Source organism: Pipra filicauda, unplaced genomic scaffold (genome assembly GCF_003945595.2).
Source record: "Pipra filicauda isolate LSUMZ 115617 unplaced genomic scaffold, ASM394559v2 scaffold30_size5312502_pilon, whole genome shotgun sequence".
NCBI classification, from domain to species: Eukaryota; Metazoa; Chordata; class Aves; order Passeriformes; family Pipridae; genus Pipra; species Pipra filicauda.
Window position 1 is genome coordinate 978,409 of NW_024104432.1, and position 25,215 is coordinate 1,003,623.

The 25,215-nt window shown below is 39.4% G+C and overlaps 1 protein-coding gene across 1 annotated transcript in view; it reads right to left on the reverse strand.

Moving 5' to 3' along the window:
* Nucleotides 1-14,069: 14,069 nt before the first annotated feature.
* Nucleotides 14,070-25,215, reverse strand: part of HSPA4L (heat shock protein family A (Hsp70) member 4 like) — a 31,708-nt gene continuing 20,562 nt past the window's right edge. Inside the window, exons 17-19 of the mRNA XM_027716019.2 lie at nt 24,586-24,705; nt 24,077-24,238; nt 14,070-23,631 (exon numbers count right to left, since the gene is read on the reverse strand). Of these exons, the coding sequence (XP_027571820.1) occupies nt 23,437-23,631; nt 24,077-24,238; nt 24,586-24,705 (477 nt within the window). The 3' untranslated portion in view covers nt 14,070-23,436. The remainder of the gene's footprint in view (nt 23,632-24,076; nt 24,239-24,585; nt 24,706-25,215) is intronic.

Consider the following 25,215-nt stretch of genomic DNA (forward strand, 5'->3'; position numbering starts at 1 on the left):
TTCTCTGGCTGCAATTATATCTGCACAATAACTCCCCCCCCCCCCCCTTCTTAAATATGTTATCACAGAGGAGTTACCACTGTTTCTGATTGGCCCAGTCTTGGTCAGTGGCTCATCCATCCTGGAGTCAGGTGGCAGTGGCTCTGTTGTTGGACATGGGGGGAAGCTTCTGGCAGATTCTCACAGACACCATCCCTGTTAGCTCCCACACTACCAAAACCTGCTCATACAAACCCACCTGTATGTCACCTCAGCCCTATGTGTCGCCTTGGCCTGGTGGCAGAAAAATGATCACTTCTGACAGTCCTGCATGCTTCCAGGTATCTCTCTTCAGGTTTAAGGGTTAGGGTTAGGATTAGGATTAGGGTTAGGGGGTAGGGTTAGGATATTAGGGTTTAGGGATAGGGTTTGGATTAGGGCTAGAGTTAGGATTTAGGGTTAGGGTTAGGATAAAGATGCTTTTATGCCTGGAAAAAGGCATCTTTCCCAGAGACAGTGTCAGATGTTTTTTCCTCCTGCCTTCTAGAGGCACTGACTCCCAGGCACAAGAGAAGATAAGTTCTTGCACACATGTCTGAAGGCCCCACACTTGGGGGGCCAGCGATGATAAAAGCCCTGAGAAGAACAGAGAGTGTGTCTCTTTCTTAGGCCCAGTGCAGATTTGTGCTGAGACATTAAGTGTTCCCAGCTTTGGAAATAAATTCTCCTAAATCCTTTCACTGCCTGGTATTTCGGGGGTACCAGCTTGCATTTGACCCTTACAGGCAGGAGTGCAAAATGGGAGCAAGACGGATGGTGGGGCAGCAGCAGCTCTCGGATGGACTGATATTCTTGTGCAATTACACCCATAGGTAGGAAGACGTGAGATGAGGCTGTGCGAGGGGAAAAGCACCCTATATTTCCTTTTCATTACATTGTAGAACTGCCTGATAAGTCAGCTGTTTCCATATGTGACTTTAAAACCATTGAGTGACATTTTTCTGTTGTGTTCTATCTAAAATATATGGTAAAACAAAATCCTGTAGCTACGAACAGAGAATCTCACGTGTCCCTTGGCACCTTCATTTAGCTTTTGTTTATTGTTACAGTGGCAATCAGACCTGGTCAACAGCATTTCCATGGCTAATGTGAAACGAAGCAACATAACAAGGTTGTTTTTATGAGCTAGTAGCCTTTGCTTGACGAATTTTCTTTCTGTAGTTAAGGTGAATTCAAAATGTGAGGGAACATCTTCAAACCCCATTACCTCACCAGTTTGTTTACATTCTTATGAGCTTTTCTATTCCTCGCTGCTCTACTAAATATGAAATTCATCTTTGGGCAAGTATGGCCTCAAACAGTATTTAGACTCAATCCCTATAGTGAACTGCTGCAGGTCCCTTGCACAGAACAAGTTTTCCCCAGTTTTTGAGGATATATTTGCTTTTCCATTTCTTCCTTTTCAACTGGTAGTTCACTTTTGTTTTTATTTCTTGCTTGACGTTCAGATGCAGTGCTGTTTACACTGCCTGAAGCAGATGTTTCCACCCTCTGTTTCTTCCTTTGTTGTGTGGCAGGATGATGTAACAGTTCGTTTGGATACATGTCCGGAATAAAGACAAGTGCCAGAAATATTCAAACACACAAAATATCCTTTATTACAGTGAGAATAATAATAATAATAATCTTAGCAAAGAGAATCAAGAACTAAAAGGGATCCAAAATAACTACCTTATTGTGTGGCCTTAAAAACAAATACTACGAACAGCATTTAATACAGTATTAACTAGTGAAAAGGGGGTTAAAGGGATACCAAAAAAGGGATCTTAACACAATATTATGGATAACTATTAACACGATATTGGTTAGTAAAAAGGGAAATTAAAGGGAAATACTATGAACAACTTATTTATGTAACAATATTCAATAATAAAAAGGGGAATTAAAGGAACACTAAAAGGATATTAAAAAGTTTGTTCTCTCAGTTGCTTCCTATCAAAAAACTGTGCTTACCCACACAGACAGGCCAGGGCTGTCAGGATCTGCAGCAGCTGGTCGGTGCCCATCCCTTACCGGGCGTCCCCGCGGAGCAACACAGGCTCGGTGGCAGGATGAGGATCGCTCAGCTCAGCAGTCCCGACACCCCATTTTTATCAGCTCCACATTACACTACGTAGGGCCAGGGCGCAGTGTAAGGTGATGCCTGAATGGCAGCCTAACACCGCCTAATCATTACCTAATGGCAACAGTCTGTGCCTGCCCTACTTGTAGGGCAAGGGGCCAGCGACCCCTGCCCTCATAATCTTCCTCCCATCGTCATCTTTCTCATCCCTATGTATGACCTCTACCATTGTGTTTCAAGGGTAGATGTATCTATCTTGCAATATGTAGCAAAACCAAGGAAGAACTCAGCTCTGATAATAGGGGATATTAAGCTGACTTGTTAAAAAGCACAATGGACCTTACAATTCGCTTGTGCCATGAAGTTACATTGTACCATACTCTAGCTGGTTTCACATCCTAATATGATTCCATTCTCACGCCTTTATGCTCCATTGATCATCCAATTCAAAAGTACCCCCCTTACAGATGATCATGTGGCTACACAGTGAACCAGATCAAGGAATTGATTTGGGCTGGGAAAGACTATTTTTGTTGGTTTCTTTTTTATTAGTCTGCCCTCTGAATCACGCCACCTCATAAACATCTTGCTGGCTCCTTCTGTACCAGGGGAGTGCTCCCGAAGAGTTATTCTGGCTAGGGCAGACATCCAGGATGCAAGGAGGAGGTGTACTGATTTAGCACTTCACCTTCTCCAGTGTTTGCCAGCTTGTGGCTATAAACTTAAACAGTTCTAACACTGCTTGCCTACTTTCATTGTCAGGATAAAATACAGAGGTGGCTGCACTTTCTCCTTCAGAAAAGGAGGCTCTTGGGAATGTGCATGCAGTCACACACTCCTTAATCAAGCCATTGATGTAAAATGGCTTGTGGATAAGTGTATGCGTCAATTGCTGAGAATCCTTAAAGGTAAAATGGAAGCTGTGTGAGTGATTAAATAAAACTGGTTTGTCAAGTTATGCAATATTAACAGTAATCACTGGTTTGAGTAACTAGGGTGGAAGATTAGCAAAAATAAGACTTTCGATTTAATTTCAAGGCTAGATTTTCAACCTGAACAGCGATAAGAAAAGTTCCATGAGTGAATTCATGTGCCAAAAGTATGACTGATACATATTGACATTGAGGGCAAACTAAATAAGAGTATACAAAATATGCTGCATTACTATACAGAGGACAAAATTTTTAGGTATAGATAATTCCTTTTTATATTAGCTACCACGGTTGGAAAAGTATATGTGCTTTAGGGCACAGGCACGGAATTCTCTGAAGTTCTGTTGTGTAGTGCATAGGATCTTTGGGGTTGCATAGTAGTTGGGAGGTTATAAATAGGAAGCCTTCAGAAGATGATCATATTTCTAGCATAAGATTGGGAGGTAGATGTCAATGTCTAGTTTGGCTTCTTTTTCTTTCATGTCTCCCCATTAAAAGGGGAGCCAGAGTCTTTGAACTTTCAGTGAGTAGCTGCTCCTCCATTAATTGTCAAGCCAGCAACATGCAGTGAAATAATTCTTTCCTCTGTCTGATTAAAAAGAAACTCAAATCACTATTCTGTTGTTGAGTTGAATTTATGACTGCAGGGGTCAGCACCTGCTGTAAGCAGAGCCTGTGAGACAAAACTACTGATGTAACAAATCCCTTGCTAACTCTTTCTGTCAGAGAGAGCACAGATATCTAATCTTATTTTCAATGCTTAAGTGTTGAAAGAAATGTTATCTTAAAGTCTTCTTTAAATAATTTTAAGAGAGTAATAGGACTCCCTTAAAACAGGGCCTGCCAACCTTCTTTCAACTTTTTTGCATTAACAAAATGTGAAGATTTAATGTGTCCTTCATCAGTGGAGAAGCCTGATTAGAAACAAAAGTAAAAAGGAGCTGAGTACGGAGGATGATGAAAAGCAAAACTAAATTACTCAGAACACAGAAATTGGGAGAAAGAGGGGAAGTCATCCTCCCTTTCTGCCATTCCGCCTCATTCGGAAGACACCATAAAGTTCTAAAACTGATGGAACTCTGCCAGTCTTCCCCAGAGCGTAAGGGAGCGACCACAGATTTTTGAGTAGAAGGTGAGCAAGAACTGCCCGAAGTGCTGTAGTCTGCAGCAGTGGTGATGGTTTAGCCTGTGCTGGTGCATTGTGTCTTAGACACAGTATTAGGTAGTAAAAATGGTTATTCAAATCTGATGTCTCTGGGCTGCACTGGCTAATTTTCTGAGCATGGATATTTGTCTGGATATTGAGATCCATCTATGTGTAACACAAATTATGCAAATCAACCTTGTCCTTGAACTGACATGAAGAATATAAAAGGTTTTGCTGGGCTAGACCAACAACAAAGTTTTTATTCTATCAGACCTTTCTCATTTAAATTTTCTCAAAAAAAAATCAAAACCACAAAAAACCAAAAACAAAACCAAAAAAACAAGCCCTCTTGGATTTCTGATTGTAACTCTTAGTTTTAACAAACCATTTAAGTAAGGAAAACTTACTTGTAAAAGCTGGAAGCAACCAGTGTATTTGTAAAGCTGTATTAAAAAATATATGGATACAGCTGTTGGGTTCATATAGGCAAGAATATGTGTTTACAAAATAAGCATGTTTACACACTGACACTGGCAACACTCTCAGAGATTGCTTGATCACAGGGCATAAAGTTACATTTTACAAATTATGATCTGTCAGCATTGGTTGTTCTGCAGCTTTGCTTCCATCTTGCCAACAAGGTTTATGACACTAGTAGTTTCACTTATTTAAAACATATATATTTATTCCTTATTTCTACTTTTGACAGATGCAGTGTGTTGTCATATATATCTGGTAGTGTAGTGCCAGTCTGGACAAAAGAAATTGAGTCTTTTCCCAACCATTGTTGGTGTGTCCTAGCTACATAAGGAGTTGTGAGCATGTAGTGATCCATCAGCCGTGGCTTTTATTTCACCACTAAGACTAAATAAAAAAAACCCAACCAAACACCTGATTTTATGCTTTTCTCCTTCAGTGACACTCAAGTGTCATTATCAAATCATTCTTACTGACATTGTACTTTTGTGATGAACATTGTTTCCCAGTGTTATTTCCAAGTTAACATTGGAAGTTGTTTTGTTCAGCAAATAAAAATTCCCACAAAACCATAGTCACAATGGATCATTTTTGTCAAAAAAATCAAAAGCAAGGTGTAGTTGATGATTTTTTTAAAAATTAAGTTGTGGTATTTTGAAGGTTTCTTTCTTGCTGAAGGAGAAGGAAAAGTTTGAATAAGGCAACCAATGGCGTCATAGCTCTATTCCTCCCCTCTTCCCCTTTCTGTCACCACCCTTGCAATGTTTTTGCCAAGACTTGATTTCTTTAGCTAAGCAAACAAGTATTAAGGCTCCTTCATGGGTGCCTTTTTAATTTGAGCATCATGAAAGTTGTTAAATGAGACCATGATTCCTATTAATTGATTTTTAATAACCGTGTTTACACTGCTCAGGTAATTAAGCAGTAGGGCAATGGTCAAACTAATGCTTTGGAACTGTCCAGTTTACTAGTGTACATGATACTAGTGTCTGTTTCTCTAATACCATACTTATAAACAACATTTATGACCTCTTCAAGTCTTTATCTTGTTGCTATAAACAAGCCAAGCTTTTTTACTCTCCCGTCATGTGCTATGTTCCCCGTTCCCCATGTCAATCTGTATGGTTTTCATCTGTGTCAAATTCATCTTTATCTCAACATGAGTTGTTACGGCTGGCATTAAATTGACACTTGGTGTTGCTATTCTTTTACTAGAAATACTTCTCCTGGTACTTCAGAAGATCATATTTTCCTTTTTCAGTCCTGTTATACTGGCAGTTTATAATTTTCATGACTATTGCATTCAGATCCTTCCTTTGTTATCATTCTTCAAATTTAGAAGCATCTTCTAATATCATATTTATTATTGATTAGTCCACAGTTGCAAGACTGTGTATTACTGGATTTCATTTCACCTCTGTTAATGACTCTGAGGGTCATCTGATTCATATTCAGAATACCCAACCCTCTGGTTTTATGATGGATTCTAATTCTATGTTATCATTAAAGCTTATTCTTGCAGCTCTCATATTTTGATAACAAGGCCATTGATGGTCTTTTAAATTTTCAATATTTTACACCTTTGATAATAAACAATTCTAAGCTTTCTCCATACTTCAGTTCCAAAATCTTCATATCAAAGAACTGTATTTTTGCTGAACCGAGACATAAAGGACAGTTATGTGATTATTTTCTATAAACAGGGCGGTTTTTTATAGTGGTTTTGCTGGTTGCCAGTCCAGATTCCAAGTAGTGTCACCTCTCTCTGGCTCAGTGCATCTATGGCAAGGACTATGATAGAGCTTCAGTTTCTTTAACCTTATTTAAAGCTGATTCTCCTCTGGACTTTTTACCCTATCCCAGTGGAGTATCTGAATCCTGGTTTGGAATACTCTAATTGATTTGACCCTGTTTTATCAGTAGTAGTTCTTGTTTATTTGGTCTGTCAATCATCAACATGTTGTACAGTCTCAACAACAAAATTAATTTGAGTTAGGCTTTCTGCAGTAATTATTAAATTACATGTCATTTAGGACCCAGAGTTTATACCAGCCTTTTGTCAGACAAAATGTGCTCAAACCAAGAGAGAAATACAGAAATCTCTTTGAGTTACTCTGCTGCAGCTGCCATGAGCAGAATTAGTCAAACTACATTGTTTTCTACACAAAAGAAGACCACTGGTAGTGTGTTTGCCTGCATTGGCCCACAACTCTGCAATTCCATCTCCAGGGATCTCATTTCCATGTTAAACATGCCAAGTGACAGTGACCCTGTCATGCCCTTAGCTAGGTTGTCCCAGTAGTTAATTACCCTCACTTTAAATGCATGTGTTTATCCTAGAGTGACTTTACCTACCTTTGGCTTCAAGTCTTTTAACTTTGTGTTTCCTTTCTGCTAAAATACTAGCATCATTCTACTTTAACAAAAATGCCAGGTGGTACTGTACAGTACTCGTCAAAAGTCTAGTGATGTTGTATTCGGTTTGTCATAAGACTGCTGATTGAATGAAGGAGTACACCTGCAGTATTTGCTGCCATTTCTGTGATTCCTATTTGTGGTGTTAATACCTTTTAATGCTTCAACATTTTCTACTTTGGTCTGCACTGATGTTTGGATTAATCCATCCATATCTCAGGTGATTCCATTAGCCCTTTAAAAATATTATGACAATATTAATCTTTTAGTAGTTATCCGAGGCTTCAAAACCAAGAACAGTGTATCAGTAGAACAACTAGAGACTGTAGGAGCTCTCTTTATTTCACAGAAACATTGCATGCTATGATAGTGAGAGGTGCTCTGTTGAAACTGTTCCTATTACTGGATTTACTGTGTTCACGGAACAGTTTTTCTAAAGAAACACAGAAATCGTCAAGCTGATACTTCGCATTTAGTGTAGATTTGCTGGCTGTTTTCAGTATTACACTAAGTATTCTGTTACCCAAGGAGGCACAAATGGTTTGGAGAATGAGTCAGTCATATCTTCCCTCATCCCTGAAGAACTGGGAAGATGGCTGGGCTTCTGAAGAAAGCTCATTTAGACAGCATGGTAAAGTTTGAGTACTTCATTACTTCAAATATGATTTTTTTAATTTTATATTACTTCTGTCACTTATGACTACTTCCATATGCAAGAATGCTAGAAATAGCACATTCAGCTCAGGTGAAAGGGAGGAAAGGAAACAAACCACATTAGTACATCATTCACTCTCTTAAGACAAGGTGTGGCACAGAAAGGTGTTGAAAGGATCCCTGTCCAGTTCTGCTTTGATGTTTTAACTTTATATTTTAAATATTAGAATAAATGATGCCTTAGCTTCAGAAGCACATGCTCAAGAGATTGCTGTGACCTGCCAGGAGCGAGCTCATCGGCAACGTGCTCCTGCAGGGTGTGAATGTCAGTGTCACTGCAGCTGGTGGAGCAAAGAAGGACAAGCACAGCAGGTCCAAGCATCACGGCTGGTCCTACAAGTCTGCCTGTGTGCACTAGCAACGTGATAAAGTCTACGCAATTCTATTGTCAAGTCCAACTGTCAAGAACAATTGTAATGATACAGTCATAAAACTTCAGCAGGGTATTTTCAGGCCTAATACTGCTGAAATGCGTATTTTGTTTTCCTGTATGTTTGTGATGGTTTTTGTTGTGTATTTTTTATTAATTTATTTTATTCAAGGGAAAGAACATGATGATGGAGACTTGGCTGCTTCTCTCTTTTTCACTAAACAGACTTATGTGTTTCTACAAACAAAATAAAATTTTATCAAATGAAAATTTTCTTTCTTTTGGTGCCCACCTGCACAAATGCTTTCAAAGTTCACCTTTCAGTAAGAGAACTGAACTTTGTATTCAGAGATGAGAAACCTTGCTCTTGTAATTTAGAATCACCTGCCTGATAAAAACTTGAGTGATGAAAAGCAAAATTTCTGGCAGTAACAATTCATTACTGGCTACTTGTTTGTCTGGCATTTTAGCAGTTTGATCATGAATTTTGGAATGTATTTTCTGGATTTTCACTGTTTACAGTCTTGCAGTCTTCACACCGCAACTGTTAAACACAGTAATGTAATGTTCTTACGTTAAACATGGTAATGTAATAATTGCAATAAGTACATCTAAGAGATGAGCATAAAAAGCTGTTGCCACTTACGTACTTTATGTTAAAAGTCACCATACCAAAATTTGTAAGAAAAACCCCACTGTATCTTGATTATACTGAAGCTTGGAGCAAATACCATTAAAAGTTTTGGCTCTGACTGCACTTGAGTAGGAGCATATGAGCTATTACTTAAGGTTATTATCCATGCCTTCACTGTCCGTAAATTTATTTTGTATTCTCAGTTATTTACAAACTATCCACATAATTTAGAGTTCTTGTATGAGTCAGAAGATAACCTGGGAAAGAACCCAACCCAAACCAAAGAATGCTTAGTTTTTGGCTCATGCAAGGGGCATTCCACCTCAGACTTAATCTATGCCGAATTCAGACTGGAAAAATGCCTTGAGAGGACTGCAGCATCAATTTATTGCAAATGCATTTTATTCATGTCAAGACTTCAGTCTACTATTTCTTTCTCTGTCTTGACCATCTCAATATCCAAAGGCTGTGCTAGCCTCCAGTTTATACTCAGGTGAAATTTTAGCTGTTTGTCTTCAGCTCTGAAAACCTTTCCACCTTGTGTTTCTTTACCTTCTTGACAGCTGAGTGATGGGGTACACTGGACATGCACCTCTGCAGATACACACTGGATGAAGTGTACACTCAGTGTGGTTTCATGTCTGAGGATTCATTAGTCTGTTGGTTTTATCCTTGCCCAATGCCAACATTGTTTCCACCCCCCTCCAGATCCACTACTGTCGCGGGGGATAGGGGTTGGGTTCATTTTTGGAAAAGTAATAAGAGGAGGCGAATTGTCGTTGCTCTCCGTACATTGCATTTTAGCTAATTGCTCTGCCGGGGAAGGATACTGTATAGGAGGTGGAGAAACAGCCACAGATGGATATTTCCTAAGGGGGGGGTTAACAGGGGACACACCCGCCTCAAGGGTAGAATTGCTGAGTAGGAAAGACTGCCCCCCCGCCGCGCCGACCGGAGCCACGGCCGCTGCCAGCCCGCCGCCGCCCGGGGCCGGCGCCGCTGCAGGCACACTGCACGGGGGAGCGGCCGCCGCCGCAGGCGCTCCACACGGCCCCGCCGCTGCCGGTGAAGGCGTGCTGCAGGGGCCCGCGGGCGCCGCTGCAGGCACCGCACACGGACCCGCCGCCGCGGGCGCAGGCGTGCCGTAAGGACTCGCGGCCGCCGCTGCAGCTGCAGGCGCGCCGCGCAGCCCCGTGGCAACGCTCAGAGGAGAAGCAGAAGGCTCCTTAAGATGGAATTCAACCAAAGAGTCCGCAAGGTCGTCCCCCGCAGTCGTCCCGGGACTGTTCTGGTGCTGTAGTTCAGTCTGCCAGTCCTTGAGAGTGGAAAGCACTAATTTCCAAGTAGGAGCCAGCCCCTCCACGATTTCCCTCCGCGATGGCATCTAGCAGCGCTCTGCCAATGTCCTCCCAGGTAGAAATACTAAAAGCAGTAGGAACCGCAGCCTCTCGCCCAGCCCGACGGCACCAAAGCAACAAACGACTTAGTATCGTCGTGTTTAATATCACGATGCTGTAATAAAGCATTCCAAGCAGCAAACACATGCCTTTCATCCGCACTCATGGTCTGCCCCATAGTGCCTAGAAAAAGTTCTCAGGAGCTCACCTGTGCCTTCCAAGTGACAGATACACTTGTGCCTTCCAGGTCACCTGTGCCTTCCAAGTGTGGGAGATACACTCGTGCTTTCCAGGTGTCAGAAACAACGGATCCAGATCCTTTGTGGCAGCCCTCGCCGCTACCAGCTTCCTGAGCCCCAAACCTCACTGTGCCTCACCCCGCAGTTCAGCTGCCTTCAGTCGTGATACCCCACATGACACGGGCACTACTCATCGTCATTTCTTGGGCCTCCACGGGACACCATATGTCACAGGGTATCTATCGTAGTAGTTAGGTTTGGCTGATAGAAAAGCACACACGCACACACACACACAGAGTTGAGATAAGAGTTGTCTGCTGCATCAGCGCAGCAGCATCCTTTATTGGGACAGCTAGCCCACATTTTCTCACACTTTCTGTAAATAACATAATTTCTACAAAACACCAGCACTATGCACCTGCACCATGAACACAGCCAACATTCTTGTCCTTGTACATTTTATCCTCCCTAAACCTACTTATCGCCTTTCTAGTTAACTCTCAGCTTCTCAAGGCTGCACTGTTCATGAGAATGGTTAATTAGCTTCTCTGCTCTCACGGGAACGGTCTTATGCCATCCAATATATTATGTTCGTCTAGGGGTTCAACCTCTAGGGACTTAGTGGGCCTGCCGCTTCCCCCCCACACTACCTATCATATTAGTTTATTTAGGTGTTCACTAGAGGTTTCCTTGCTCTTTCTTATTGAATATGTAATTGCCAGCGGTGGGTGTAACTACCAGTGTTGACAACTGGTTTTATTTGCAAACATGGACTGCTCCCTTAGGCACAATTCCTTTGTTGATGCTGTTTCCAAGCCATATGGAATTATGCAACAGTCATGAGAGTAACTACTGTCATGTCATATTTCAGTCCTTTTTGTAATTTGCATTTGTTCTTATATATGTGTTCAGAACTCAGATATTAGTAGTTAGTTGTACACTGAACTTACTGGGAGCAGATGAAGTTCGCCTCTCTTCCACAGAATGCAAAAAAACCACTGAATAGAAAACAACTGCATTTTGAACTGCACTTTATTTACGTGGGAAGACAAGATCATAGGAAGCAATGCTTTTGCTAATAAATAAATGGAGCATTCATAACAGTCTTTTAAAGTTAAAATCCCCACATCTTCTTGAGAATAGATATTCTTTTGAGACATCATGGGTAAAAAAAGAGTTAATCTGCCTTGGTAGAACTGTTTATCTTGCTCTTCTGTCAAAAGAGAATGAATGGATTTACCCCATCTTTATGCTTCACGTGAGCAGCCAAGCTGACTAAATTGTAGGAGGAAACATATGTACCTGTCATATGCAGCATAGTATTAGGTGTATTTATTTGTACTATGAATATTTGTGATCATTCACTGTGCCATCAAGTATTGCCTTGTGTCACATGAAGCACAGAAGTTGTGTATGGGAATAAACAAGCTGAAGTGACTGTTGCTGTATTCCTGGGATACAGAACAACCTGTGACATTCATGTAGCTGCAGAGGCTTGCCCAGCTGTAGCATCCTCAGCTTCCTCTAAAATAAGAGGAGCTCAGTAAAAAAGAAAGTAAGATTTCTGTCACTTTTAGCAATAGAACTGACTAACTAAATGAGTGCGGTTATTTTCCATCATCTTGGCTGAAAATAAATTTGCAGTGCCTGCCTAAACCATGCAACTCCTCTGAAAGCAATCACGGGACAGCACTTTTCAAGGGGGGAAACTGTAGTGGACTATTTTCAGTGGACTATTTAAAAATAAGCAGATGAAGTTGTATAGCTTTGTACAAAGGTTCAATTTGATTTCCAGCTTGGGGTTTACATATTTAAAAAACTAGGAAGTCACATTTCTTCTGCAATATTTGCAGCTCAATAGTAAACAGCCTTGCTCATAGTGAATAGGAGGAAAAATAAGAATAATGGGTTTTTTGCACCAGTACAATTTACATACTGTCAGGTTGAGTTTTTTTCCTGCATGTTCCAGTCTCAAGACTACTTTGACTTAATGGCTTCACATATGTGCCACTTCTTTTACAACCATATGTGCCTAGTTTTTACTAGAGACTGAGGTTGGGCCCGTGTTTGAGGATTAATGATCCTGTGTTGAGCTTAGTGCTGCCTTGGCGGCACCAGGACTTGAGCAGGGCAGTTAGAACTGGCAGGGGTACGTTTGCAATGTGCCTGAAGTTTGGAGGTACATAGGCTTAGCTTTGAAACTCCTTTCTTAAGCAACAGCTCATGCTCAGCTTTAATTATTGAGCTCTTAGTTCTCCTCCCTGATATTCTCTCCTCCTATGAAGAGATCAGACTTGTTTTCCTTGAGAAGTTTCCATGGCATGTTTATGGCCATGATACCTTATTGCTTAAGGCCATGATACCTTAGTGCTGTAGCATTGCTACAGTGCAGTACAGTCTCTGTTTTCCTTTCAGTACCCCAAGTTTGTTTGTTTGTTTGTTTGTTTTAATTTTCTCCATTTTGGATTCTGCATGTGGCTGCTCAGGAGAATGACATTTCTCTCTTAAGGAGATGTGTGCATTCAGAAGTCAGAATATTTGAGTTGTGAGAGGCTGAGAGTTGAACAAGTATCTTGAGACCTGTATCACTTTTGATGATTTACCTCGCACAGGAAAGGGCTGTGATTCTCATTTTTCTGTATGATGGTGAGGTCTCCAGAGGGAACATCTGTTTCAGACAGAAAAAATAACTGAAAACTTCTTCATCCTTCATTGCTGATCAAGAACCACCCTACTTCTGTGGTGGAAATCCATTTTTTTCAGAGAAGGATTTTTTTATTTAAATCTGTATCTCTAAGAAACAAGTCAAACTTGTCAGCTCTGTGATTAGGTTTACTCATCTGTATAACTGACATGTTTCATCCTTAGCTGAGGAATGTGGGTGGGGGGGAGTCATTTGTAATGTAAGTGAAAGAAAAAATAGTTTGTGCAAAGAATGATTGTTTCTGAAATGTTAGTTATTAAATATAATCTGTTTTGAGTAAAATCCTTGGTATGTCATAAGGCTTTGTTGCAATGACTAACACATTTTTATGGACATTCCAGCTTTGAACCCTCCTATCAAGTTACTGGCCCTGCAGTAATTATTTTGCTTGTATAAATGCTGTCAAAGACTGGTGGGTATTTTGTTTTTACTAATTGTCTTGGACTACAATGTCAGCATCTGGTAGTCCAGTGATACTTTGCCATTTATGCCAACATAAGCTGTTTTCCCCACACATCTTTAGTAAATTTTTTTCCCTCAGATCTTTTGTGCATCTTAGTGATGTATTTGTACACAAATAGCACACAACTTTGTGTGCTATAGTTGAGTCTGTCTCTACAGATGCCAAGGATGAGTTAGTCAGTGATTTACCACTAGAGCCAGGCTGACATCATGCCTATAATGTTATGGAAACTATGAGGTCTCTGGTATGTTTTGCTAATTTGGCTGATGCCTTGGTTGTGTGTCTGCTGTTGTTGCTGTATGGAACATGGCATGAGAATGTGCCATGTTCTTGAGCAGGACATGGACCACTGTGCAAGTTTTTCCAGATGCCTTTTCTGTGATATTTTTGATTGTACAGCACTTGTGACCACTAAGTGATCATTCCTAATAGAGAAAACTTTTGCAAGTCAAAATAAATTCCATGAGAAAGGATTGTCTTGGTATTTGAACTGTTTATTAAGAAGACCTGGCTAGGTCTAGAATTATCATTAAATTCATTGCACAATCTTCACAAACCTCGCTTACATCAATGAAAGGAATTCATGATACAAAAGTGAAAACATCACCACAGGAGAGATGAAGGAGTTTCAAATCAGTGCAGATACTTACAGGTTAGCACTTGCATCACATCCCCTTACGAGTGATGTTCTGCCTTGTAAAGTGGATACAAGCTGAAAAGTAGAGGACAGATTTTTCTGCATAGCAACACTGCTAGAGCTAATATCTAGAGCTAATAACCAATTTAAATACAAATCTATTCAGTATTACCCTAGGCTGTTATGTCAGAAATTTTGATTGACTACCTTTGAAGTTATTTTTGTAAATTTTTAGCTGTAATTAGCACTTAGTTACTGAGCAAGCAGCTAGATTTGCAAGGAAGCTGAATCCCTTGCGCACTGATATCTGCTAAGTTCATTCAGGTGGATTTGAAGAGCATAACAACGGATGCAGTGTGAGATTTGAAGGCTTCCTCAACAAAATATAATTACATTGTAGTATGTCCGACTAAAATATTTTTTCCCCTTTATTTCAGTACATCCTTCCCCATCAGGGCATATGTCTGCTCTTTTGGTTTTGAAAATTTGTTTGTTGATATTATCCATGGAAACAAAATTTCTCCTGAGCATAAAGATGTAATTTTTGCATTTGTCCAGCTCTTTAAAAAAGGATTTTGATCCACAGTTTAGCATATTAAGACAAATGGTATTTCTTAGTGCCCTTTTTGTGGCAAACGTTGTGGTGTTTTTTTCTGACATGATATTAAAGGAAAGCAGACAAATACTTCTCTAATGGCTTGTTTTATCACCAAGATAATACTGAAAAATAAGTTTCTGTTGTCTGAGCTCAGTTAGTTTGTCTTGAAAAAGCAGTGTCATGGGAATTTAGCAAATTGGACTGTGGCTGTTTATTTCCTTGCAAGCAAAGACAAATGCAAATACTATATTTGTTATTTAAAGTTGTAGGATAATGATCTTTAAAATTTCCATATTCTTGGCAACTGAGTGAATTTAGATACATTTTATATTTCTACCTGTCAAATTATATTTATAATTGTGTATGTCATATATATAGAAGAAAATGAAAGTTTCCCATGGTAGACAGCTTGCTTCTGTTTGACACTGAATACTTCCTTCACTATCATTTTAAGCCCAGAAATATCAGCCTGGTAAACTTTATTTGGTGTTTGTGAACTTGATGTTATTTTTGAAAAAGCCACAGGGAGTTTTTTTGTGAAATTGATTGAATTGAACTTGATGTCCAATTCACAGATTTGTGAACTTCATGTTATTTTTGAAAAAGCAACAGGGAGAGTTTTTTATTTGAACTGAAGAACTTTGATGCAATTTATAAAATAAATTTCTAAGAGAGAGGAAAAATAAAAAGTGCAAAAAGGAAATACATTTCACGGGTATGTTAAGGAAAGTGGACAGTTTGGAGTTAATACCATCAGATGTCTGTGAAACTGGCTATTGCTACTGTGTGAATGTACCTACTCATACAGTTTACTCAGTGCTATGTAGAGAGATCTTTTTGGGATGTGATTTGTCTTTATTTTCATCTAGATTTTGTTTTCTGAGTATTAGAATACCCAGAGCTTATAACAGGTAGTCTTCTAACAGAGTGCAGACTTGAAACACAAATTCAGTAGATGTTGGGTAGAAGATGTATGGAACTACTGTTTTTTGTACTCCCTCATGCTGTTTGAGTGTTTATCTGCCTGAGCTTTCTGAGAGCGTCAGGCACTAATACAGGCTGGAGGGTATTTTTGTCATGTATTGGGTGAAATGGTTAAATGAGTATAGAACACACAAGCAATTGATAAGCCGGGTTGCTTATTCCTGGTAAATTCGCACTCAAAAGCTGCAAAGGCAATGCCACTGACTTTTCCGAATACCTGGTGAGCAGGTTGTTAATCCTTACTTAATAAGAACTTGCAAGAGCTTGTGTGGTTATTATTTCATCTGTGACTTTGCAAAGCACAGGTTTAGAAAAGCCACCATAGAGTGACCTTTGCCTCCCAGATCTCATTTCCCATCTTCACTCTCTATGCTAAAATTGCCATATAAAATTTCATAAGGATATTTGTTCTGTCTTGGTCTTGCAGACAAGGCAGTGCAGGTAGATGATGGAGTAGATGGGGAATATTTATTGCAACAGATTCCTGGAAGTTTTGAAGGATGCAAAAAGAGCAAGTAAAGTGGGAGAGGTTATTTTTCATTGAGAAAGGAAACTTCTTGGGCCACATCTCCCTTTAGTATTGTCAAGACAAATGTTTGCTGTTTTGCTTTGTTGTTATTATCTTCCAAGAGTATCCCTTATGCTGGCTGCTGACACACTCTCCAGGAGGAACTCAAAGCTCTTGCCTAGGATTTTTATGCAGGTGTCTTGCCTTCCTGGTGTTGAGGATGGTTCTGGCCCCAGGAACATAGCATGTTTTGCCCCTGTTGTAGATGTTGTGTAACTTGACTGCATTGCTTCACTCTCCTTTGGAGATGAAGTAGTCATACAAACTGACTTTTTTTTGTTCAATACTTGTAAAATGTCCATTTTTATTTCTGGAGTGTTATTTGATGTGAGGATAAAGGTATTTTCTGAAGCAATTTGCAAGTAAAATATTGTTGACTAGTAGTTTTTAAATGTTGTACTTGCTATAGAAAGTGTCATTTTCTTCTTTGGATTGCAAGTACTTCAGCACTACTGAAAATCCAATTAACCTTATAAAAGGAAGAGCACACTGCTATTTGTAGGGAGGATGAAGAATGTAGGACAGAACTAGGTTGAGAAAGGAAAGGATAATATTTACTTGCAGCCATGGTAATGATCACTGGGACACTCTTGTTTCACAAGCTCTATGATAAACACATAAAATCTCTGTGAATAAATGGTTTATATTCTGCAAGCAGCTCTTTTCTGCCTGAAACTGCACTGAGTCTACCACCTGAGGCAGTGTTAGGATATTACAATGCCAGAGAAGCTGATTTTCAGGCAAAATTTGAAATCTAGGTTCTCACAATGTATTTCAGAATTTTGGTGGCAATGCCATTAGCATGACATCATGTCTGTGTCTTTAATTCCTTGAGAGTTTCAGCTGGCTACCTTCAACTGGCAGGACCCAAGGGAACGGCATCAAGCTGTGTCAGGGAAGGTTTAAGTTGGATATTAGGAAAGGTTCTTCACCCAGTGGGTATTTGAGCACTGGAACATGTTCCCCATGGAAGCGGTCACAGCACCAAGCCTGACAGAGTCCAAGAAGCATTTGGACAATGCTCTCAGGCACATGGTGTGACTTTTGGGGCTGTCTTGTGCAGGGCCAGGAGTTGGACTTCGACAATTCTTGTGGGTCCTTTCCAGCTAAGCCTATTGTATGATTCTTTTCATGTTCACCTAATTTTGCCAGAATAGTTGATCTTCCTCTTCTGCAGAGGAACCTCTTGATGGTGAACATCCTTTCACAGTAGTCTGAGATGCTCAGAGAGCACAGTAGGTTAAGGGCATTATTTTCCCCTATACTGGCTGTTAAGCACACGGAGTTGATTTTTAGAGTGTACCTTTTGCACATATGCACATATATATGTGCATGTATACATACATATAAGCATACAGGTTTTTAATAGGAAGGACCTTTCCCCACCTCTAAATCCCAAACCTGGCCTGTGAAATGAATATAGTTGAAATATTTTATTAGACTATTTATTGAGATCCACATGTACAAAGCCTGGAAGAAATGCAGACTTTGAGAAGCTCTTAAAGTGTACTGAGTAAGATGGAAATGAACATGTTGAATCGTGTTGTGTTTTGGTACTTTTGTATAGGTTATGCAGAATTCTACAGTCCACATCTTGTTGGATAGAGGGATTCCCATTACACTGCTAACACATAAAAGAATTCCCAGAGTAATCCCACAGGCTGCTGCTTTCCTGCTGCACCTTGGGATCTGCTCAGAGAACCAACAGCACCCCAAACCATCAATTTCCCCAAGCAGTTCAAGGCACAGGAAAACTACCTTGGACTTGTATGTTGCAATAAATAATTTTTGAGAGATGGATTACTTGAAACTTGGCTAACTGTACTCAGCCAAACATATAAATGTGATGGCAGCTGTGAAAATAACTGGAGCTCCCCAGAGGCAAAGCAGTGCAATGTCTGGGCTGCAGCAGGTGGAGTGAGGAGTCCGTGTTCATAGGTAACTTGTCAGTGGAATTTGATGGAATTTGCCAGAAGAGAGGCTACAGCTGACTGGGACAGAGAAGAAAGAGAGAAGCCACACCTAACTAAGCAGGACAGGTAAGCCACCAAAAATGCCTATTTCTTACCTGTGGTATTTTGTACAAACATAAATTTCAATCCATGACATCAGAACACTGATGTAAAAATGAAATCTTGGGTGGTCATTTATGGTTCAAGTAGCGGTTTATATATTTATTATAATTATACACAACCTTGACAATCTATATTGCCATTCAAAAATAAATTGAAGTATTGTCAATTTGCACATGATCTACTAATAATCCCATTTACATACATAGTAAACATTTTGCATACCTTAACACCGCTTTAAATTCTGACACCTCCATCTCCTCCCCCTTCAACCTGTGGAGATATGTTTATAGACTTTGTAAACAAACTTTTCCAACTATGCAACATTCAGAGAGTACCACCTTTTAAAATCAACTTAAATAAACCATTTCAACACTTTGTAAAGGTGGCTGGTGGGTATAGCTCTTAACTACATTTTTGTTTAAAATGATTCTTCATCGATTTCAATGCAATGATTCCTGGTTTTCACTGCTTGAAATTATTTCCTTCTGACCAGGAAGGAAAAGGAAAACACAGTTTAGCATCTGTATTAGGGAAATCACATTGAGCACATTCCTGGTTTAGTATTCTGCAGTGCTAATAGTCACATTTTGTTGTTTTCACTGTTATTTACATGTGTAGGAAGTGGCTGAAGTCTTCAAATTTCAACTCTGGAGAATTAAGAATTCAGCTAAGAGTCAGCCACCACACAGTCTCTAGCTACTGAGAGCTTGTGTTTATACTCCAAATGCTATCTTGGGAGCTGAACTTAAAATTTATGAGGCATTAACACCTTCTGTTAAGCAACATGTTTTTTACTACCTCTTTTGACAGAGAGGTTATGTCTCCTGGTGCCTGAAAGACTAGAAAACTTACAAGTAACAAAACCCAGAATATTTCTTCATCCACTTATAAACTCAGCTAGTGGCAGCTAATGTAAGCATCCTTAGAACATGCAGACCTTAATACTGATCCACAACTGAAGGTTGGGCATTGGGGCTTCACTTTAGAAGGGCTCACAGAAGTCAGTGTATTGAAGTATTACAGTGTGGTTACACAGCAATGAAAGTCCTATTTTGAGGAAAGAGGTTCTAATCTATGGGAATTGAATTTAGCATCTTTTCCTACAGCAACTGGGTAGGTGCTTTGAACCAGCAAATGCAGCACATTTGCAACACAGCTTCATGTTTTGATGCTTTGACAGAGCTCTGAGAAGTGTAGATGCCAAGGTTTGTTAAGGCTGTAAAGTTTTCGCACTGGTGTCAAAAAATACATAGGAAGAAAAGTCTCCTGCCAGGTCCTTGCTTGTTTCCTGAAATTACGCTTCAACATAATCCTTACAGGAAAATCCCCACTTCAAATATAGAATACTGAAGAACAGTGTAACAATCTGTAGCAGAGGTGGGAGTTCAGCACACTGAGATCTTTAAAAACATTACAGAATTTCAAATGTTGAAGATACAAAGGAATCCTACCAACAGAGTGGATGCTTTACATCAACAGCTTCTAATTTTGCATGGAAGAAGCAAAACCTTCATCCCACACACTACAAGGCATACAGTACGCTGCAGCTGCACTCCAGTCACTGCGGTTCCTGTCCCATGCTGCCATACCAGAGACAGGGGCACCTTGTGCTACCACATGATCTTGTGAGGCAACTGGGTTTTTCACCCAAAGGGCCTTTGAGGATTCTCCCAACTGCCCTCTCCAAGTTTTGCAAGCGTGCCCCAAAGGCAGTATTTAAACATTGGAAGAAGGGCACTGCCAGGAGCAAGCAAGGGAGAGGAGTCTTTATTCAAATTCAGACCAAACAAGGCAGGCAGCTCCTAGTGGGGTATTTTGTCATGGAGCAGCAGCCTAAAGAAAGAACTGTATAAAAGCTTAACTTAAATGTATAGTTAAAAATCTGGTTTTTTACATCTGCATGAATCTTGAAGCAACTCCCGAAATTCTGAAGTACTATAATAAAAAACATGGAAAGGAACCCATGAATCAGTTGTACAATAGCTAGCAGCAACTTAGTTTAGTAAAGAAAATTAACAAAAATTATTTTAAAGCCATTTCTTGAATAAGTCCATTAAAGGTCCATACAGGAGAGAATCAGTCCTCTTGAAAGAAAGATCTTATTAGTAAAATGAAACAAAGTATTGCTGCTGGTTTGTAACTATGTGATTACTGTAATTTAAAAAAAAAAAACAACAAACTCTACTGCCTTTACAAAGATAGTGTCACTTCATTTTTTTTTGTTTTTGTGGGATGTTTCAAAATGAAAACATTTTCAAATGTTTAAGGGAACATTTTCAAACATTCAAGATGTATCTTGCCCTCAACAGAAAGTTCCAAATAAGACATTATTGACAAGTACTTGCTTTTAAAATATCCCAGATGCAGAGTAGCACACTACTGTTGGTTTCCTAACAAATTTTATGTTGCAAAGATAGTCATTCTGGTGCTGTCAGAGTAGCCACAGGGTAACTCACTTTTTGAGTCTGACACACAAAGCCTCACATTCAAGTTGTGCATAGCTTATGTAAGTACTTAATCTTAGATCTGCCTTGGTAAAATCTCCTCTTTGTAACAGAAAACAGATTACATATTAACAAATCATATTTTAATGTGAAGCTCACTGTGGAAAGAACAACTCAAATCCTCAAAGGGATTCCTAACATGTACCTCAGCAACCGGATGCTGTTCGCAGTCTGTGGGCAGCATTCCTCTTCACCAAGGATCTAGAGACAGACCAGATGCATAGCAAAAAAACCCTATCCTAGTAAGAAAACTTTACAATTGTTTGTCTGAACCATATCTGCTTTTAAGCATGCTGTTCTAGACATTATCCTAAGAATTGCTTCAAACATTTCTAATGTAGTATTAAGCTTCTGATGACCATGAGCAGAAGATACTCTGTTCTTGCACAGATTTCTGCTGTGTGAGCTCTTCTGCCAGGCATCAGGAAGTCTACTAGACAAATTAACGTGTAGATGGATTTTAAGCCAGTACTTAAGAATGCTACTCATTACACTGCTGTGGTAAAAGTCAAAAAGATATTAATGGTGTTAAAAGCCTACAGGACCAAAGCTAGCTCAGTCATTACTGACTTAAACTTAGGACAACTGATGCTGAAGTACAGTCACCCCCTCAGTGCCAGAGGTGTGACTAGAGTGGCAGAATTCAAGACTGAGGTTGCAGAGTGGCTGCAGAGCAGCTCTTCAAGGTCACTGTTTTTGTTCAAGGACTTTACATATGTAAACTTACGGTGTCAGCTCATCCACACTTGCGTGCATGGAGGAGCAACAGTCAGTAGAGCAAAGCATGTTCATTTCAGTCACTTGATGTCAGTCATGAAGATGCAATTCTAGAACCTGAACTAGTCTAGCAGGTTTATGTACAGCTGTAAATGGTGCTTCCTTTTTCTGTGAAGATATGTGAGAGTTTAATTTACTTCTACTACTGGTCATGGATTACTTTTTGTAGTATGAACAGTGATGGAAGATGAAGGACATGGCTGGAGATAAAATGGCTGCCAAAGCCAGAAACAAGATCACGATTCTTCACTTGTTTACAACAGCAACACCTCACACAGGAGAACTGCTGCAGGAGTGCCTAATTAACACCTGAACACACCTAAATTTGTTTCTGCAACACAGTTCAAGTCACCGAAGCATTACACTGCAACTAATCCCAGTTTCTTATGCTGACTGGAATCAGAAACCACTTTTCATAGTTAGAATAGCCCATTCCCATTCTGGTAATAGAGAAGTTGTTTGAAGTCAACAGTGACTGGCTCTAGCAAGTGCTACAGTACCTTGGTGACCGACAGATGCATTTGGAATACAGGAACATACACTGGACTCTGACAGTGTTTAAGATGTATCAAAGAAAATAGCAATACATTGTAGACACTTTCATTAGATAACTAAACGACCAAAAATAAGTGGTAAGCTATGCAAGTTCATCAAGTAGATTCCATCTTTGCAGCAGTAATATCCAGTTTTTGTTTTGGTCCTAGACCAAAAGCTTTACATGCTGAATCCCAACGCTTAAATAAGTTCTCAGCATTTCTTTCAAGACTGCACTAAACAGCATTTAAGCAAACTCAAAATCAGGGTGCTGATATCCAGCTTGTGCAGCACCATTTCTGTTGTTTCTCCTTCCCAGCATGAGACACGATGTAAATTTAATTCAAAACAAAACAAGTGGAAATAGTAACAAGTGCAATAAGACATTTTCAAGGGAAAGCTACACAACAGGCCTTGTGAATTCTAACCTTTCATCCTATTATCATTAGCATCATCCTATCATAAGCACAGTACATTATGTACAGCGGTGTGCACCAAGACCATGAATTTCAGCACATGGCAGAGCCACTATACTGGAGCTGTTTGTAACTAAGATTGTTAGTGGTACGGGAACCTAAAAAAAGAAACACATTTAAGCTTGTATTATTCAGTTTATATGAAAAAGACCGTACAATTCTCATGGTACGTTAACAAGATCGACTGGTATGCCAACTAACCTCTATTTTAATATTTAAATTATAACAATACAATAACTAGAAAAGGTCAGTGCTTCAAGTGACAGCTTTTGCCACTTCAATTCCAATATTTTTCCAAAATAATGATGCGATTAGATCTACACTTGAGCATCAGTAGTGCAATACAGTATCCTTTCCTGAATAAAGGAGCTGAGGTTTATTCACAATAAAAGCTTTAAATAAGGTAGATTGTTGCCATTTATATATCAATTCTGTATGTTTGATATAAAATATATCAGGAAAGCTTAAACTGACTTATACAATCTACATTTGGCTAAAGCTCCACATAAGCAGCATCAGTGGAAATGAACATCAGAGGTGTACTTAATATAAAACACTTTCAAAACTACTCATCAACAAATGACAGAAGTTTGGCTAAGAATAACTGAACATCTGAGGTGTGTACCAGACAAAAAGAATGGACCCTGTGGTTACTTGCACTATTTTAATTAAGTAAAAGAAATGCAAAATTTAGTCCACTTCCATTTCTCCAGAGGGTTTGGTCTGCTGAGGGTTGTCCTTTCCTGGTTCAGGTTTTGTTTCAGTACCGCTCTGTCCGTTCACTGGTCCATTGTGTTCACCATTAGCTTTTGACTGCCCATCACTGGGAGGTTCTATCTTCGGTTTGGGCTTGTATATAATGGGATTACAGAAGCTATCCAATTCCTAATTGTGACAGAATTGAGACAGCAAGGTCATTTGGTGCCACAGCAACTGTACTATACTAGAATGTCTCTCATTCGTTTCTGGTCCATAACAGCCTGGAATTTAATTTTCAAGGATTAGACTTCTCAACTCTATTAAATTTAGAAACTTAAAATAAAGCCTTTCACTACCTACAGAACTTCTGATCTGTTACAAACCTATATGGCAATCCATTCTGCAAAAAGTCTGGTGCTGTAACTTGGTATTTAAAAAAGCTTATGCAGAGGTATGCTGTAATTCAAGAGCCAGCACTGAAGATTGCTGAAAGTGCTGGTCCCTCTGTATAAATCTTTTAATAGCTTTAAAGTATTTGTAGATGTAATATTCTACCTCAAATCTCGGCCAAAATCTGGTTCAAGACAAACTTATTAGAATGCAACAATGATCTTTATGATTTTTTTTTTACCTTAGATTTTGCCAGTATTTCTGCCACTTTCACAACTGGATCCTGAGTCAGACTTAGTTTATTCTGGGCATTCATTTTGCTGTTCAACCAATTCATAGCCTCATTGATGTATTTGTCAACTTTTTCCATCTCAGCAGGATCTAGGTGATCATATTTTTCATCCTAAGGAGAGAGATATTTGTATCACCAATTAATATATGCCGCTCACCCAATTAAATTAGTATTAGAAGCTACAGAAACACTTGTAACAGCCATAACTTGAGAGATCCATTTCAAGTGGTCCAAGTGACCATGAAAAATGTAATGATCTTTGATTTATGTTCTCATGAAGAAGCTGTTTCTGCTAGCAATGCAAAACAGTTTTCAAGTTCTCAGGAATCAAAGTACAACAGCCCTTCTAAAGCAGTTTAAGAGTTAATTCTATAGGATTTCTTTTTAAACACAAAAAGCTCTACAGCCAAACTCAAAACACTTATAAATCCTTAAATCACTAAATAATTTATTTCTACCTTATTTTTGTATGCTTCTACTGCTTTCATAAGGAGCTGAATCTTCTTTCCCAGTTCATTTAGAACTTTTGGTCTCTCTTCATGTTCCACGCATCTTTCCTGAATAGGCTGTCCAAATTTCTGGAATAGTAAGCACAAAGATATTTACAAAATACATATTTCCTTTAGTCTGGTCTACGAATAAAATGAGGCATGGGAAGGAAGGCTGCCTTTAAGTCCTTTTCTCACCCATTCAAGAGCTAAATCTTTGCATGTTTCTTTAGTGCATCATCAACAAAAAAATCCCAGAGGTTTAAACAAAGGAGTAGTACCTATCCTTACCAAGCTTGGTATTTTGCAGTTTTCTGCAAAAAGAGCTTTTGGAACAGAAACAAATCAAGATTTAATGGATGCTTTAATTTTCAAGCAATTAATCTGAAAACTTCTAGTTTTATCCACTGTCTGTTTTTATCTTCTCTTGAATACTGGTATCCAGGCAGTTGCCTGTATCTGCACTGCTGTTTCCATCAGTTATCCCTCCCACAAAGGAAATCTGACTTGAGAAAAAACAGCTGGAGCCCTAGGGCTAGAGATATACTTCAACTTACTCCAAAGTAGCTAGTCATTCATTGGAATTCACATTTTCCCCAT